Genomic DNA, 16488 nt, shown 5'->3' on the forward strand with positions numbered 1-16488 from the left:
TTTTTCCTGAAGAGACAGAACTAGATGTGACAGCAAGGAGATGCCAGTTGTTAGTTTGTGATAAGAGCCAGTCCCAAATTTGTTCTTGCAGTGATTTAACCTCTGAGACACCTCGTGGTGGAAACACTCACTGCTGGCAGCAGGGCCAGAATCCATTTTAAAACAACCTGGAGTTTCCATCCTGCAGTGCTTGGAAGTGGCTGAAGTCCCACAGGCAGTATAACACTGATTCAGGGCCAGAATCAATCTGTGGCTCCTTTTTAATTTAAAATATATAAACCCACAGAGACATTTATTTTGTTGCTATCCTACAAGGAAAGGCTGAGGGAATTGGGAGTGTTCAGCTGGCAGAAAAAACTTTGGGAAGAGCTGATTCTTTCCAGGACCTGAAGGAGCTGACAGGAAAGATGGAGAGAGACAATTTACAAGGGAAAAGGGGAATGGCTTCCCAGTGCCAGAGGGCAGGGATGGATGGGATTTTGGGAAGAAATTATTCCCTGTGAGGGTGGGGAGACCCTGGCACAGGGTGCCCAGAGAAGCTGTGGCTGCCTCATCCCTGGAAGTGCCCAAGGCCAGGTTGGACATTGGGGCTTGGAGCAACTCAAGATAGTGGAAGGTGTCCCTGGGGTGGAACTGGATGGGCTTTAAGGTCCCTTCCAACCCAAACTTCTCTGTAATTCCGTGATTCAATGAAGAATGAAACCGACCTTTGACTTCCCCAGGGTGTCAGAAATATTCATGCAATTGATGTTTTACCACAGCACTGGCACAGTTCAGGTCTGTGAAATTAACGTGGGACTTTCCCTTAGGTTCACACGGGGTTTGATTTTTTAAATTTCAGACCTGAAACTGAATGTGAAACATTGCTGGGAGCTTGAGAGGGGGATGGATGGAAACACTGCTGAAGGGGAGGTATAAAAATGGCACTGCTGAAAGCAGGCACACTAAAGAGTTGGAATGTGCTTTTGGTCTGTTTTCTGTAATGGAACATGGAATGTCGGGACTGTAACCGCTACGGTCTTGCTACAGCTGCTTTATTTTTCACCTCACAATGCACCGTGGACATTTTGGGGAGCTGGCGTCACTTTTTGTTCGCACCAAGCTCTATCCTGCTTTCCTGGGGCGCCTGGAAAGTAACTGCGGATCGCTGTTCCCAAATCAGGGCTCTTTTAGGTGCTTCCCTGCCCGACTTTTCACACAAAACACTGAACGTGACTCCCTATGCTGGCGCCGGGGTTCCACTACCACTCTTGAATGCACAAATCGGATATTTACTATCTCAGATTGGGTTTCAGAGCAGCGAACTGGAATTGAAACTACGTTTATTTGACATTTTTCCAGCCGCAGCCAGGGTTGAGTGCGCCCTGAGGCGCCGCGCAGCCGGGCCCGCGCCGCGCCTCCGCCTGACTGACAGCCGAGCCAGCCAATCACGAGCCGCGCTCGCGCCGTGACTGCGCCGCCCGCCGCTCAAACTGCCCAATCAGCACGCGGGGGGTTAACGGACCGGCCCGTGCCAACGTCGGCGGTCAAACGCGCCAATGGACAGAGGGCAGGCTCGTTACCAATGAGATCAAAGAGTTAGCGGAGTTGCGACACGCTATTGGTCACTTTGCTTGTCAGTCACCTCCGCTGGTGTCGGTGGTTGGCTGGTGAGGAGGAGGGGGGCTTCCGGAGGCGGGCGTACTATATTAGGGGCGGACAAAGGCGGCGGCGAGGCCGTCCAGCTCACCGCCATTTTGCGCAGCGGGCGCTGAGCAGCAGCAGCCGCCGCGGCCGGAGCTCTCTTCTCATCTCCGCCTCCTCCCTCCGCTACACCATGTCGCGGGATCGCTTCCGTAGCCGTGGCGGCGGTGGCGGCGGGTTTCACCGGCGTGGCGGCGGTGGAGGACGCGGCGGTCCCAACCACGATTTCCGCTCGCCGCCGCCCGGCATGGGCATGGGACAGAACCGCGGCCCGATGGCGGGCGGCCCGCAAGGCCCGGGAGGTCCGCCGGGAGGAGGCCCGAAGCCCGAACCGCCGAAGCCGCCCACGTCCACCTCTGCTCCGCCTTCTTCATCCTCCTCAGCCTCCGCCACCACGGCGGGACCCACCGGCAGCCAGGCGGGAGCGCCTCCATCCTCTGCGCTTCCCGCGGGGCAGCAGCCACAGCAGCAGCCGCCAGTTTCGGCTCCTTCCTCGTCTCCTGCCGGTGCCCAGCCGCAATCCAAGCCCAGCCCCAGCCCCACACCGGCCGGCGGCCCTAAGAAAGGACAAGGACAGTCTCCCGGCGGCGGCCCCAAGGGGCCGGGCGGCCCGCAGCAGGGGCCGCACAAGGGCGGCCCGGGGCACCGCGGCGGGCCGGGCGGGGAGCCGCGGGGCCGCGGGCAGCAGCACCAGGGCCAGCAGAGCCTCGGGTCACAACAGGGCTCGGGAGATAGGAGCGAGAAGCTGTCGGACGAGGTGAGTCACGGCCCCCCCACACCTCCCTCAGGCACAAGATGGCGGCGGCTCCGCGCGCCCGCGCCGCCATCTTGAGGGGAGGAGCGGGGGGAGGCGGCGGCGCCTCAGCGGGATGCGAGCGGTCCCCGGTGTCGGGGCGGCCCCGGGGCTGCGGTTTGCGTTCCGTCGCCTTGCCCGGGGCTGCAGTTTGGGTTCCTTCGCGGTGCCCCCGGCGGTGCCGCGGCTGCGGTTTGGGTCTCTCCGCGTTGCCACGGGGCTGCGGTTTGGATCCCCTCGCAGTGCCCGGGCGGTCCCGGCGTTGCGGTTTGGGTTGTCCGGGGTCCTCAGGGCTCCCCGCAATTCTGTGTGTAGCACTCAGTGATAGCTTGGTCTGATTCTTTGTAGGGCTTTAAAGCGAACCTCTCTCTGCTGAGGCGGCCCGGGGAGAAGACTTACACACAGCGCTGCCGGTTGTTTGTTGGGAATTTGCCTGCTGATATCACAGATGAAGACTTTAAAAGACTGTTTGCCAAATACGGGGAGCCGGGAGAGGTTTTTATCAACAAGGGCAAAGGCTTTGGATTCATTAAATTGGTAGGCATTCGTGTTGTGTGTTCATCCGTTTCGTTCTCGCGGTTTGGTGATGTACAGGTTAGTTTTCTAAGGCTGGGTTTTGCACTTCCCCCAGGAATCTCGAGCTCTTGCAGAAATCGCAAAGGCAGAGTTGGACGATACCCCCATGAGGGGCCGGCAGCTCCGCGTTCGCTTTGCCACTCACGCCGCTGCCCTGTCGGTGCGGAACCTCTCGCCCTACGTGTCCAACGAGTTGCTCGAGGAGGCTTTTTCCCAGTTCGGTCCGGTGGAAAGAGCTGTTGTGATTGTAGATGATCGAGGTAGATCAACAGGAAAAGGCATTGTTGAGTTTGCATCAAAGCCAGCTGCAAGGAAAGCGTTTGAACGGTGTACTGAGGGCGTGTTTTTGTTGACAACGTAAGTACTTTGTCAGGATCTTTTAGTTTTAAGCTGAATAAAGACTGTAGGATTCTAGTTGTTCAGAATAAGGGCTTTTAGAGGAGTAAAACGAGTATTTTCTGTTCAGCACTCCCAGGCCAGTTATTGTGGAACCATTGGAACAGCTGGATGATGAAGATGGTCTTCCAGAAAAGCTTGCTCAGAAGAATCCGATGTATCAAAAGTAGGCACTATTTTTTGATATAAAGCGGGCATTAATGATGTTTTAAGTGGTATTGTCCCTGGCACTGAGGAATACGGAAAATTTTTCAGAAACAGGCTTTAGATTTTCGGTTGTATTGCCAGTTCTTGGTTTTATTTTTTTTGTTTGTTCATAGTTTAAAGTAACAGTGATTTGTTTAGTGTATTCACGAAGTGTTACACAAGCAGTTTTCTGCATTGTCGTACAAAGAAATAGCAGCTTGACACATGTTTTTGGTATATGTAGAAACTTGAAAAATCAGACTTGAACTGTTTCATGCTATTGTTAAAAGCTGTCGTCTCCCTTAAGGCATGTCTCGGGTTGATGATCCCATGGGGAACTTGAAAATTTACATTCATAGTTTGAAATGAGAAACAAAGTACAATTTAAACTCATTGCCTGATTTGTATAAACTTGTTGCATGTGGATTTGCCTTATGAGCTGACTTCTGATGTAAAGGAACAAAGAGTCTAGAGGAGTATTCAAGAGTTTAGCGAAATATTTTCTGTAACAGCAGTTTTGTGTTAGAATCTGTATATTAAACCTGTTGTAGGAATTTTATATTTTCTCAGATCACAAAAGGGAGTGCAGGGAGGGAGATCCAGTCAGTCTTGCTTGGCTTAGAGCTCAAAATTCCTTGCTTTGATCAAAAATTGTAAGTGGTTTAGAGGCAGCTTTGAGAACAATGTGGATTAATGTGGTGTTCCAAGCATTGAAGTAATCCATACTGGTAATGCATGGAAAGCTTTTGGACTTGGTAATTTTGTTCCATAAATTACTGAATTTTAAATTGGAGTTTATTTATATGACAAAACAACCTGTTGGCCCTCAGGCACTTTTATAATTATTTCCCTGAAAGTGAAGGCTGTTATTTGCCTTTGACACAGAGTGCTTTGGCACTGGAAAACTCCACCTTGATTGTCCCTGCTTGGGCAAAGGCCTGTCTTTTTTTGAAGATTTTCCACCTGCAATTGTCAGCAGTGAAGTGTCTAAAGACAGTTAAAAATGAGGCAAACAAGCAGTAACACTCTGAAGATTTGCTTGGATGTGATAGTGCAGGAATCTCCACATGTGCTGTGATAAATATTTGTATTCAGTGCTGTTGTCCGTATATAAAATGCAGCAGTTCCATCAGAGCCAGTTCTGTGGTTGTCAGGTGTTTTCAGGGTGTCCTTGATGTTCCCTGATAATTCAGTTATTTTGGTCATGATCTTGTACTGACCTTGAATTTCCAGGATTGCCCACTCTGAGTATCTTCCTTTTGCAGGGAAAGAGAGACTCCTCCCCGTTTTGCTCAGCCTGGCAGTTTTGAATTTGAATATTCTCAAAGGTGGAAATCTTTAGATGAAATGGAAAAGCAGCAGAGAGAGCAAGTGGCAAAAAACATGAAAGATGCCAAGGACAAACTTGAAAGTGAGATGGAAGATGCTTATCACGAGCATCAGGCAAACCTCCTGCGTCAAGGTAACGGGATAAGAATTCTTTCTGTCTTTTTGCTTTAAGTGCTGGCTTTAGTATATGGCTCTTGAATGGTTTAGTGAGGAAATTCATGCCTCTGACTGTGAACTTAAGAATTTCAGAGTTAAAGAGGAACTGGCAGTTTTTTGAAATTTCTGTGGTGTATTGGTAAGAACAGTGACACTGGAATGTACTTTCAGTGGTGTATTGGTAAGAACAGTGACACTGGAATGTACTTTCAGTGGTGTATTGGTAAGAACAGTGACACTGGAATGTACTTCTCTCTGCCCCAGTGCAGATGTAATTCAGATGTAGTTAAAGTGGGACATTGTGTGGAAAAGCTGCTCACAGGCTTCATTCCTGCAGACCTCATGAGGCGCCAGGAGGAGCTGAGGCGGATGGAAGAACTTCATAATCAGGAAATGCAGAAACGCAAGGAAATTCAGCTGAGGTTAGTTTGGCTTTCATGGGATTTTATTAAAAATTAGATTGACCTTTTTCTTTTTTCAATTACTTACATATGAAAGTTTTTATTTTTCAAGAAACACCATTGCTGCTTCAGTTTGTGTTTGCGAAATTGAACTCCTGTGTAAGTTTCTCCTTAAATATTTTGGCATCATAGAGTATATTTTTGTTCTGAAGTTTAACCTTTCAGTGCCTTTATATTGTTGGAGGAGTTGATGTTAGTGTGTGTTCAATGTGCATCATTGCTGGGGTTTAACATTGCTTTGTGGTGACCAGGCAGGAGGAGGAGCGCCGCCGGCGGGAGGAGGAGATGATGATCCGTCAGCGGGAGATGGAAGAGCAGATGAGAAGACAGAGGGAAGAGAATTATAGTAGAATGGGTTACATGGATCCAGTAAGTGACCTGGTAGTGGGTTTGGGTCACGTTACCATGCTCAGGAGTTTTGTAGATGTATTTTCAACATGGCTGTGTTTGCTTCCTTTGGGTTGGTGATTGCACTATGTGTGTGTATGGGCTGTGGCAGTATTTGCCTTATCTGTATTTTGTCTCCTGAAAGTTTTGATTTTGGTGATTATTGATTATATGATTATCCAAGTTAAAAGTTGTTTCTTCTATGCAGAGGGAACGAGACATGAGAATGGGTGGTGCTGCCACAATGAACATGGGAGGTAAAGAACCTTTTAAGTAATTACTTTGTATTGCTAACTTAGAAAGTGCCAGAATATGATTATATATTTCTCTCTCTTAGATCCTTATGCTTCAGCAGCCCAGAAATTTCCACCTCTGGGAGGTGGTGGCGGCATAGGTTATGAAGCTAATCCAGGAGTTGGCCAAGCAGCCATGAGTGGTTCTATGATGGGAAGTGACATGGTAACGTATCCTGTGGTGGCTTTAGCTTAGCACACGGGAGTTGTTGTGGTTGGGAATGAGTTCTCCAGTGTTCGGATGGTTGTGGAAATATCACTGTTAACTGCTGACTCTCTTGTCAGGTGTTTAACACAGGACAACGTGGCAGTGTGTAGCACTAGAGTAGTTGATAACCTTTATGGTAGCTTACACACTCAGAAATTGTTTGTAAGTGGATTCAAATGTGCTCTTAAGCATATTTGCAATTAACTGACTTCATTGGACTTTGGAAATTCTGCGTCACTGTTAGGCTTGGAAGGATTTTTTACGAATTCTAGAGAATCTGACAAATTTCATCAAAATACTTCATGTGGTAGTTTTTCAGTAATTTGATGTTCTGTATTGATGGACAAGAGAGATTTTTTTGTTCTCCTTCCCAATGTGTAACACTGTTTTGGCCCTTCCAAGCCTAGGTAGGCTGGATGCATGTTGGTCTGGGTGTGCTGTTCAGCCCAAAATCTGCGCTCAGGTCTGTTCCAGCAGCAGATAAACTTAAATTATCAATGGTAAACAGCATATCCCTTAGTCTGTGCTGATGTTGCTGTAGAAGAGCAGAAATGCTGGTTTTTAGCTTCAGGCATGTTCCAGCTATACTGGACTGTAGCCATTTGTGGTTCCTGTCTCCCAAAGGAATGCTAGCCCGGTCTGTTTTCCTGTGTTGGGCATGACACAAAGGTAGAGCCTGTTAAACTCAGCATATCTCCTGTTCTGAGGTATGTTTCCAAACTGCAATAATTTCTGGCACACTACACGTGTGGCTGGGCTTGGAGCCTGTTTGGTGTTCCTACACTGAAGCACCACGGATGCAGATGACAGAAATGTTTAATGGGCAGGATGGGAATCTGTTGGCTTAGGTGGCGATACCAGTGTGCGTTCACCCTCCTGAAAGGGTGTACACCTGCTGCACAAGCTGAACTAATGATTTTTGGGTGGGTTTAGGCCTCTGGCTTAATGAGCTGAGCTACCATAGTAGCTTGTCAGATACCTTCTGTTTTATCTTTTTGGGGAACATATCTTTGGAATGGTAACTTCCCAGAGCATCATTGATTCAGTAGACAGTGCTGTTGGCCTTAAGGTACCTCAATAACTACTGATACATGAGCAGTTCCTGAGCTTCCTGTGAGCAGATAGGCAGTGTGTGGTGGATACTATGTACATTTTTCTCCTGAAAACCATGGTAACAGGTGCATGTTGAACTTGTGTAATCCCTGAAATGTGATCTGGTCAAAAGATGTGACAGTGAGGTGGATTAACTGCCTGGAGTTTCTTAGGTTGGGGATCTCTGTCACACAGTGTGGTCACAGTTCCTGGGCTGATACCTTTAAACAGAGCTGGAGATGAGCTGAAGCTGCCATGAATTAGGCAGAAATAACCTAATAATATTTGTGAAACTCCTTTCTTGGAAGGATTGATGCTGACTTTCAAGAGTCAGGAGCTCTGAAGTGTGCAATTTCAGTTGCAGATACTTTTTGTAACAAACCACCTACCATTGTTCTGTGACTCAGTAGTGGGAATCTTGGTTAAAATGAAAATTTAAAGCTCTCTTTGACCTCATAATGTGTAACTTCTGTAGGTTGAATGCTGATCACACCCAGTAATACAGTAACTGAACAAAGTACATGCAACTAGAGGTACTAGTAAATAGACCTGAAGTCTCTGCTTTATTGCAGAGTAACTTAGCTGTTACACCTTGGTGTGAAACCTTTTCAATTGCTGTGAAGCTGTGAATTTTCCAAGAGCTTGTGGTGAAGGTGGGGTGGGAAGGGAGATACTGCCTGGATGCACACAACCCTCTGTGCATTGCTCTAACTGGAAACACTGAGTGCTTGGAACACGTTTTGCATCTGATGCAGCACCAGCAGCTCCGGAGTACGTTGGGTTTGAACAAGAGCCAGTCTGTGCTCGAGCAGTTGCGTTGGTTAGGTAAAGCACTGGTCAGTAGCTTTTTTCACATTTTTTTTTTTCTTCTTGCAATGCAGTAGTGCTCACAATGAGTTTTGGTACTGCCAAAGGCCTCTGCAGTTTAGTCAGCAGACCGTAGTCTTAACCCCATCTTGAAAAGCTCATGGTCTCTAGACAGCACATGCCAGTCCTGGTGAGTAGGCATTCTGTTACATTTGATGAATGTCAGCTCCTGCTTCGGCCAACTGGAGCTGCATTCTCTCATTAGGCTTATCTGGAAATGACAGTGATGTAATCTGAGCTTTTACTGCACTAAAGGTGAGAAGTTCACAAGCTATTTGCATTAACTTGGTTGAAAATTTTGCTAGAGCTCATTTGGAAAAGTTGTTAATTCACATCTGCACTAATGCTTACATTTCTAGCACTGCAGGGAGGATCTGTTCTTTGTAACAGATGTATGAGAATGCATCAAGTGGGAACATACCTCAAGGCATGTATTACAATAAACTAATTTTTAAATTACCCTTTTTTCCTTTCTATGTTCCCGGTACCTGTGGATCGGCTCAATGGTGATTGTATCGACGAACCTTGACTACGGAACCTTCTAAAAATATATACTTAACACACATGGACATCAACTACTTATAATGAACTGTTCATTCTGTTCCAATAGCGTCCTGAACGCTTTGGGCAGGGAGGTGCGGGGCCCGTGGGTGGCCAGGGTCCTAGAGGAATGGGGCCTGGAACACCAGCAGGATATGGTAGAGGGAGAGAAGAATATGAAACCCCAAACAAAAAGCCCCGATTTTAGATGTGACCTGTAGTTTCATTCCAGTTTGTTTTTGTCTGTCTTGTTTAGACACCGACTTCTTAATTCTTGCATTTTAGTAAGAAAGCTACGTTTTTATGGATGTTAGAAACTTACTGACCTAATATTTGTAAGTGGTCTGTTTGGGCGAGTACAATTTAATTATGTAATGCAGTGTTTCAAAAAATCAAATTTAGCTGTTTTTTTGATGTATAACGTCCCTAACTTGATGGCAGTGTACCTTGTGCCACTGAATTCCCAAAGTGTACCAACCTTTTTTTTACTGTGCTTAAAATAAATAGAAAACTAAATGTAGTAACTCTGCTTGCCAGTCGTGGTTAAACAAATGAGGCCAAATACCACACCTGCCACAGTAACCTGAGAGCCTCGAGCTGAGGTCGGACCTAGACCAGGGTGTGGAACTACAGTGAAGAGAGATCTCTTCCCACAGTGCCTCTCTAGCCAAAGATTGGGTTAAATTGTAGCTGAACTTTGCAGTAGGTGCAGATTTTTTGAGCAGTAATTGTGCTACAACAAGGAAGCAAATGGAAATCTTACAAATGCTGTAAGATACATTATTTAAAGCTTCAATGCAAGCAGTGCAGTAATGAATTCCATATTTTAGTTATGGGTGGTGGGATTGGTAGCACTTGCCACCCTGGCAGTTACTGCTTGGAATCTTTCAAAGACTTTAGGCAGAAGACTAGCAATGGTTATTTTAAAATAAATTCATAGAATGCCTTGTATTGGCTGACTTCCTCACTAAAGGATTGTTAATGTGATATTTATATGCTCTTAAGCTGTCTTGAGATTACAGGATCTGGCCTTGCTCCATATTGTACACCTGCCTGAAATTGCTTGGCAAAAAGACCAGAAGTGTTACTCGAGTGATTAAGGTTAATTTGCTTATGTCCTCATGCTAACAGTGGACTAATTTGCCTAGTTCAGAATACAATCATTTGTATTATGGGGACTGCAGGAACTATTCTTAAATTGTGTAGCTGGTGGGCAAATCCTAAAATCCTGTATGTAAAATACAGCAATCAGCTTGCTTGCATGATGGTTATCGCTTTTTTATTATTGATGTTTGGAGATAATGCTTCAAAAGTAGTATCTGAATCTGGAGTTTTAAGAGTTACTACTACACAGTGCAAATAAACTCCCTTTAAGGTTCTTTTTGTAGAAGATCTGATGAATTCGTTAGTTTGCTGTTCATTTTCTTAAGCCCCAGAAGAATTTGAAAGCATTCTGGACTCATTGGTAAGGTAGTTGCTTTGCTTGTTATTACAATGTACCAGGTAAACTGGGAACTTGACTTCCCAGTGTCAAATACCTCAGTGTTAATGCAGGATACATCAACCTGCTTGGCACAAAGTAGGTAAACTTAGCTTGGCTGTACCTTCACATGATCCCCAGCCACTGGAGTTCTGTGAATAGCTTTAATCTTCCCAATATCCTTCCATTCCTCGTGCTGAGCATTGGCTAATTCTAAATTTTCTGCTAAATTTTCCCTGTGGTTAAAACCTTAAGTTTCAGATTGCAGGGTTTTAGGGTACAGATGTCTGATCCCTCTTGAAGTACTGTTACCCCTTCAATGACAGAATAGCAAGTTGGGAAATGCTGATACAGGTAACACTGACGTGGAACACGAAGCTCACTAAAGAGTGATTCAGCTTGTTTGGTGAATGCTTTTTGCTGACCCAGAAAAGTTTGGGGGTTGATAACACGCTACAACAATGAGGAGGAAATTCCAAATTGGCAGTTCCTAAACTGCAGCCCAAGTATTTGGAAGTTACTTGTATTGGGTAGTTTACAAATGAGCAGTATGGATGCAATTTGCATTATTGAAGCGGTTTTAAACAATATCTTTTCTGGAGGGTGTTCATGGGACACCCTCAAAAGGTGAAGGTGTCCGAGGTGGGGAATTCTAAACATGAACATTAAATTAATTTTTTCAGTTTATTTTTCAGATTACATGTCATTCTTTATTAAAAGAGATGCTGGTGCATATCCTAAAGTATGTTCTTTTATAGTTCTGTAACTTGGAAAAGTGAAGGATGCTGCTGTCTTTGTACCTTACAGAGCTTTTCTTTGGGTACCCCTGTTTTGTACGTAAGCTACTGTTGCTAGGTATTAAAATAGCTGAGCTGCAAAACCATGATTAGTAAATATATTTGAAAGATTTGGCAGTTTTCAAAAGATCTGAAAGTTTGGTTAAATCTGGCTTTGTTGTAGCTGCATAAGCAGAATTTCTAAAACAAGTTCTGCTTTGAGTTGCATGTACTAAACAGGCATATGATGAACTAGCCAACTTCTTTTCAAGACCTTTTAAAGATGGTGTCTTTAAAGCTGGCAAACATGTCAACTTTAAAATCTGATAAAAGTTACTAAATGTGGGAGGCGAGAAAGTGACATTCCTTTGATCTATTCCTATGAGGTTTTGGACTTCTTTCATAAACTCAGATTTATATAATTGAATCTTCTAAAATCATTCAGAAAAGTGCTTTGCTGGTCAGACCTGTTTTTGGATGGTCTGGATCACGTAACATTTTTGTACTGGACTTGGAGGACATTGGCTGTTGCAATTTAGCTTGTTTTATCAAAATTGAGCCCATTTTGACACTCAGAGCTCTAAAAACTGCAGCAAGTAGAAACTGGTATCGTTACACTTATGTCTTCACACTTTCTCAGAAATGAATACAGAATAATCTTACCTTCTGGCGTAGATACACTAATCATTTATACAGCTGATGAGAAATTGAAAATGCTTTTGAGATTTTGTGGTATTTTTGTGGTAGACAAATTCTTGGCTTCTCCTTGGCAACCATTTACTGTGGCAGCAAGTTCTTGCTGGAGTTTGAGACTGCAATTTACACTTTAAACTAGTGGCCTGCTACATAACTGCACTTAGCCAGCATTTCTGCAGTTCATAACTGTGAGGAACGTAGTACCACAAATGGCAATGGACATTAGGACCCGGATGTAGTATTCCTGCTTGCTCCAAGATTCTCATTGCCGACTGCGTCCAGGTAGGTAACAAGCAATATCATATAACTTGGTGACTTTCTATGTAATCTTATACTGTGGGTATTCTGACATCACACTTCTGACTGTGGAATTACAGTGCAGCACTCCATACCTGTATGCTGAGCTTGCATCAAAGCTGTGTGGTTTTTCGGTTGGAAGCTTTTGTCTCGTTCAGAGACAAGAAATAACTTGCTGTGGTTCTTAGCTGAGCATTTCCAGACCCGATTCCTCTGTACTTACAACTTGGCTTGGGTGGATTTTTCTTAGTTCCGATGTAACGAAGATATCCTTAAGTGAGCACTGTGGGGAAGAGGGAATGTGATCTTAAACTCAGTTCAGTAGTTGACTAGGTGCTCTCAGTGCCTGGAAAAGAACACGTTTAAACTTTCTGTAGTGATGAAGTGGCCCATCTGCAGCTCATCCATGTGTAGAGTCTTGGCTTGGTGGGGATGTGTCAGTAACCACTGCTCTTGCCTCGTGTGTGCTATGTGAGAGTCACCTCACTCTACCGGTGCAAGCAGTTCTGAGACTGATCCAGAATATTTTTGAGGACATAAATGAGTGCTTGATTGAATATCCCTGTGAGTTTCATAGAGCTTATTGGACATTGCAGTAGTCTTTATTTTAAACTTTGATTGACAAGCCTGATATATTCCTCTGCTTTAATTGACAGTGATGAGATTCTGTACTTCTGCCTCGTAGAGTCATCTTAAAAGTGCAATGTACAATTTCATTTTTCATCAGTCTTGGGATGTAATTCTAAACTCTTCATTACTAGAACTCCTGACTACAGCGTTCCAGGATTAATATGCTTACGTTGCTAGACATCCAGACATGCTGATCTCCAGCTCTTTTGCATTAGCTCTTGAACCTGAATTTCAAGGTCCCTTGTTCCAACCAATGATCTGGCTCTTGTCTGATACTCAGTTTATTTCACAGGTGCTGTAATGTGTTTTCCCTTGTTCTGCAAAGTTCTGCTTTGCATACTTGTTTCTGGTATTATTGTCACTTCTGGACCCTTCTTTGTTACCTTCCAGGCAGGACTCTTGCTGGTGAACAGGGATCTGCTGGACAGCTTTGCCCTCTGCTGTAGCCACCTTTCCATGTTCCATTGAACCCTTGAAGTAGCAGGTGCACCATGAGTTAATGACAACAGGTCTTTGGTTACACCACAGTGAGTGTAGCCCATGCCAGCTGGTCACACAGTGACACCTTGTCACAAAGTCAGTTTGGCTTTTCATGATGGTTTACCTTTACCTGTGACTTGAATCCATTTTGTGATGGCTTATCCTTACCTGGGACTGGGATCCAGTAGCAAACCTGCTGGCAGCCACTGTGCTGTCAGGTAGCAAAACTGAATTAATGATCTTAAACCATTGCTCAAGATCTGACTTTAAGTTTTTCCATTGTGCTCTGGATACTTGACCTGCAGGAATGTCATGGAGGGGTTATTGGCACATCTGCCTCATTCTACGTACTTGAACTAAGCAGGTTTTTGACACTCTTGGAGCAAGCAATTTGTGACTGAAACCATGGGGCTCAAACCAGCTCTGGCTGCAGTAATGAAACTTGGTGCGGTAGCAAACTTAGTCATGTCTGCTCTAAGTCAGTCTGTAACAAGTGGGTACAAGAAATGACATTCAAGTGCTTGCATTGTGTTTCATCTTGGTTTTATCTGTGTGTGAAACACACTTTTTCTCAAAAGCTTACCTGAAGCTCAGAAGTGTGGTGTCAGAATACATCTGCGTACTGCTAGGCCCTCCGAGCAGAGCCTGCTGCTGGCAGGAGAGCACAGCACAGCGTGGATGGGGCTTGATTGTAACATTAAGCATACAAAGTGTTGATTTGCTTGCAGTTCTCCCCATAGCTAAACACTGAGGCCTGTGAGTAGTTTTAGGACTGGAGCAGTAATGGGGTTGCATGTCTCTGTTAATCATTGCCAGCTGCAGTGACATGATCAGGAAGGCCAGTGTTCTGTTCCATTATGTTCAATGAGGCTGAGCATGTTGGGAAGGATGCATCCAAGTATGCTGCTCTGGGGAATCACTTGGCTTCTTCCACTACCAGCAAGTTTTGGAATCAGCTAATTAGCTTCAGATTTTTTTTATTCTCTCCATACCAGCTAGTGGGGCTGTTAAATAGCTGCTGCCTGGAAAAGGAAAAAAGGGAGGATTGGCCTTCTCCCAGCTGTGTCATTGCTGCTAGGTAATGATTGACACGTTAGGACTTGGCTGTGCAATCCCGCAGTGGTCTGTGAACACCCCATCTCTATAAATGTTGCTTCTGAACACCAGTACTGAAGAGCTAACTGGGGAGGGCTGGGAGGAGTGTGGCTAGCAGGGAATTTGCAGTGTTCAAAGGATGCACAAAGATATAGTATCCCTTATGCATGGTGTTTGTTGCTATGGCAGAGAAAACAAAACGTGCATAACTGTCCTGCTCCTGAGGGCTCTGAGGAAACCCAGTGGGTGGTGGGTTGGAGACTAAAGCCTGAAGTTGTCCCTGCCTGGTCAGATCATGCTGTGCCCATGCTGGGATCTGCCTCCCAACTGGAGCTGTGCAGAGCCTTGCACCACATCCCCAGCTCTCACCATTGCAGGCTGCCCTCAGCTATAGTAAAGGCAGGCCTTGAGGAGGGAAGAACCTTCTGAGGATAAAAGCAGTGACAGTGCCAACCTCTAGTGTCTGCCTTTGGCTTCTGAAGCACTTGTTCTACTGTAGAACACGAGAGCTCCAAGAGGCCAGGACCACTGCACTGCCTCAGGAAGGGGAAGAGAGAGGGCATTGCTACAGGACACAAATAGGGTCACAGAGTTGGAGTAGCTGATGAAATCAAAGCCTTCACATAAGGGATAGTATACCTCTGGCTGCAATCAAACCTCACTGTGCTCAGACTGGGGTTATGGTTTGTGCTCAGGGTGCAGTTCTTCAGGCAACTGCCTGCATATTCCTTCAGCTCTTGATGAGTGTTTAGGCTAGCCTATTTCTGCCCCTTATTCTTCCACGTAATAGTTTGGAATAATTGATAAGTTCCCCCTCATAACTAATCAGTCCATGTATGTTAAAACCCTATTTTTAAGTTAGTTTTGAAATGGTCACAATTTGCTGTGTATGACTCTAATAACTTCAGTTGTTATCCTTTAGGTGAAGATGAAAGCTGAGTGACACCAGAGTGCTCATCCATTGGAAGTAAGTATTGCTTTTTTGGATTAAATAATAAAGGTTTTTGGACACTCGGTGTTCAGTCACTGAGTACCTTTGAATTGGGGATCACTGAAAAATGGATACATTAAATGTGTAGGGTAGAACACAGTCCCTGCTGTCACACTGTGGGCTTGAACACCCTGACTCCACCTGGGCTTGATATCTTGACAGCAGCAGCTAAAAATACCTTTCTAGACGTGGGTTTGTACAAAAGATTTCAAAATCACTTGGGGGTGTAATAACTTGGGAATGTTTTTCCAGTTGAGGAGTTGAACATGAGCACATCCAGCACGGTGCCCAGTGGTGTGTGGAGGGACCAAGGGAACAGGTGGACAAGTAAGTAGTTGTTGTTCTTACACTGCTGTGAGGGCTTGCTAGCCTATCACCCTGTGCTGGTTTATGTAATTCCTGCCTAAAACGTGTGATTAATCTCAGTTTATATAAAAGTTTCTGCATTTTGCTTTTGTAGAGCCAAAATGTAATGATTGTCTGAGGCTTTTCAGCCCTGCAGCAGCAAATAAATTCTGTCCTTTGTGTGCAGCAGGTGGTCAAACAAGAAATGACCATTCCTGCACTCAGGCTGCAGTTGGTGATTGTCAGCATGGGAAAAGGAGAATAGAGCAGCTGCTTCTCAGATGTTAATTCAACTAAACCTTGTTAAAAAGCTATTTGCTGAAACACTTTAACAATGAATTAAAAAAATAACCTGGTGTATAAATCAGCATGTATAGGAGTGAAGCAAATAGCAGTTCAGGAAAATAAACCAACTTGCAGAGCTGGAATTAATGACATTTTCCCTCTAATTTGCCACTAAACTACAAGGGGAAACTTCAGATATTTAAAATCTTGTTTGAGGAGCAACATGCTGAGTACCTTAACTGGAGTCACAGGTGAGTAACAATAGACTGTAAGGTGTGAAGCCAGTGGGATTCAATGGGTGAATTCCTGTTGAATCCTCTGTGGTTTGTCACTGCTGCTCCTTGCTGTGGGGTAGGAAAACACACAAAGCCAATCTGGTCTTAAAAATACATGAACTCTGTTCATTTAATCTAAAATCTGATGTGAATACTTGAGAATTCAGGCAG

At 45.0% G+C, this 16488-nt stretch overlaps 1 protein-coding gene across 2 annotated transcripts; it reads left to right on the forward strand.

The window, feature by feature from the left end:
* The first annotated feature begins 1711 nt into the window (after positions 1-1711).
* Positions 1712-15739, forward strand: SFPQ (splicing factor proline and glutamine rich). Of its 2 annotated transcripts, none has more exons than XR_008484075.1 (11): positions 1712-2440; positions 2825-3013; positions 3108-3409; positions 3519-3614; positions 4900-5096; positions 5457-5541; positions 5832-5949; positions 6176-6224; positions 6305-6426; positions 9038-15388; positions 15665-15739. XR_008484075.1 is itself a non-coding variant. In XM_054292514.1 (11 exons), the coding sequence occupies exons 1-10, from the start codon at positions 1817-1819 to the stop codon at positions 15362-15364; spliced, it is 1803 nt and encodes a 600-aa protein (XP_054148489.1). In that variant the 5' UTR covers positions 1712-1816; the 3' UTR covers positions 15365-15388; positions 15665-15739. The 2 variants fall into 2 exon arrangements, 1 of the variants encoding a protein (XP_054148489.1); XM_054292514.1 differs by having other exon boundaries at positions 15344-15388.
* Positions 15740-16488: the final 749 nt, after the last annotated feature.

Source organism: Melozone crissalis, unplaced genomic scaffold (assembly GCF_028551555.1).
Source record: "Melozone crissalis strain CALT ecotype California unplaced genomic scaffold, PUWL_Pcris_2 ptg000111l_1, whole genome shotgun sequence".
NCBI lineage: Eukaryota > Metazoa > Chordata > Aves > Passeriformes > Passerellidae > Melozone > Melozone crissalis.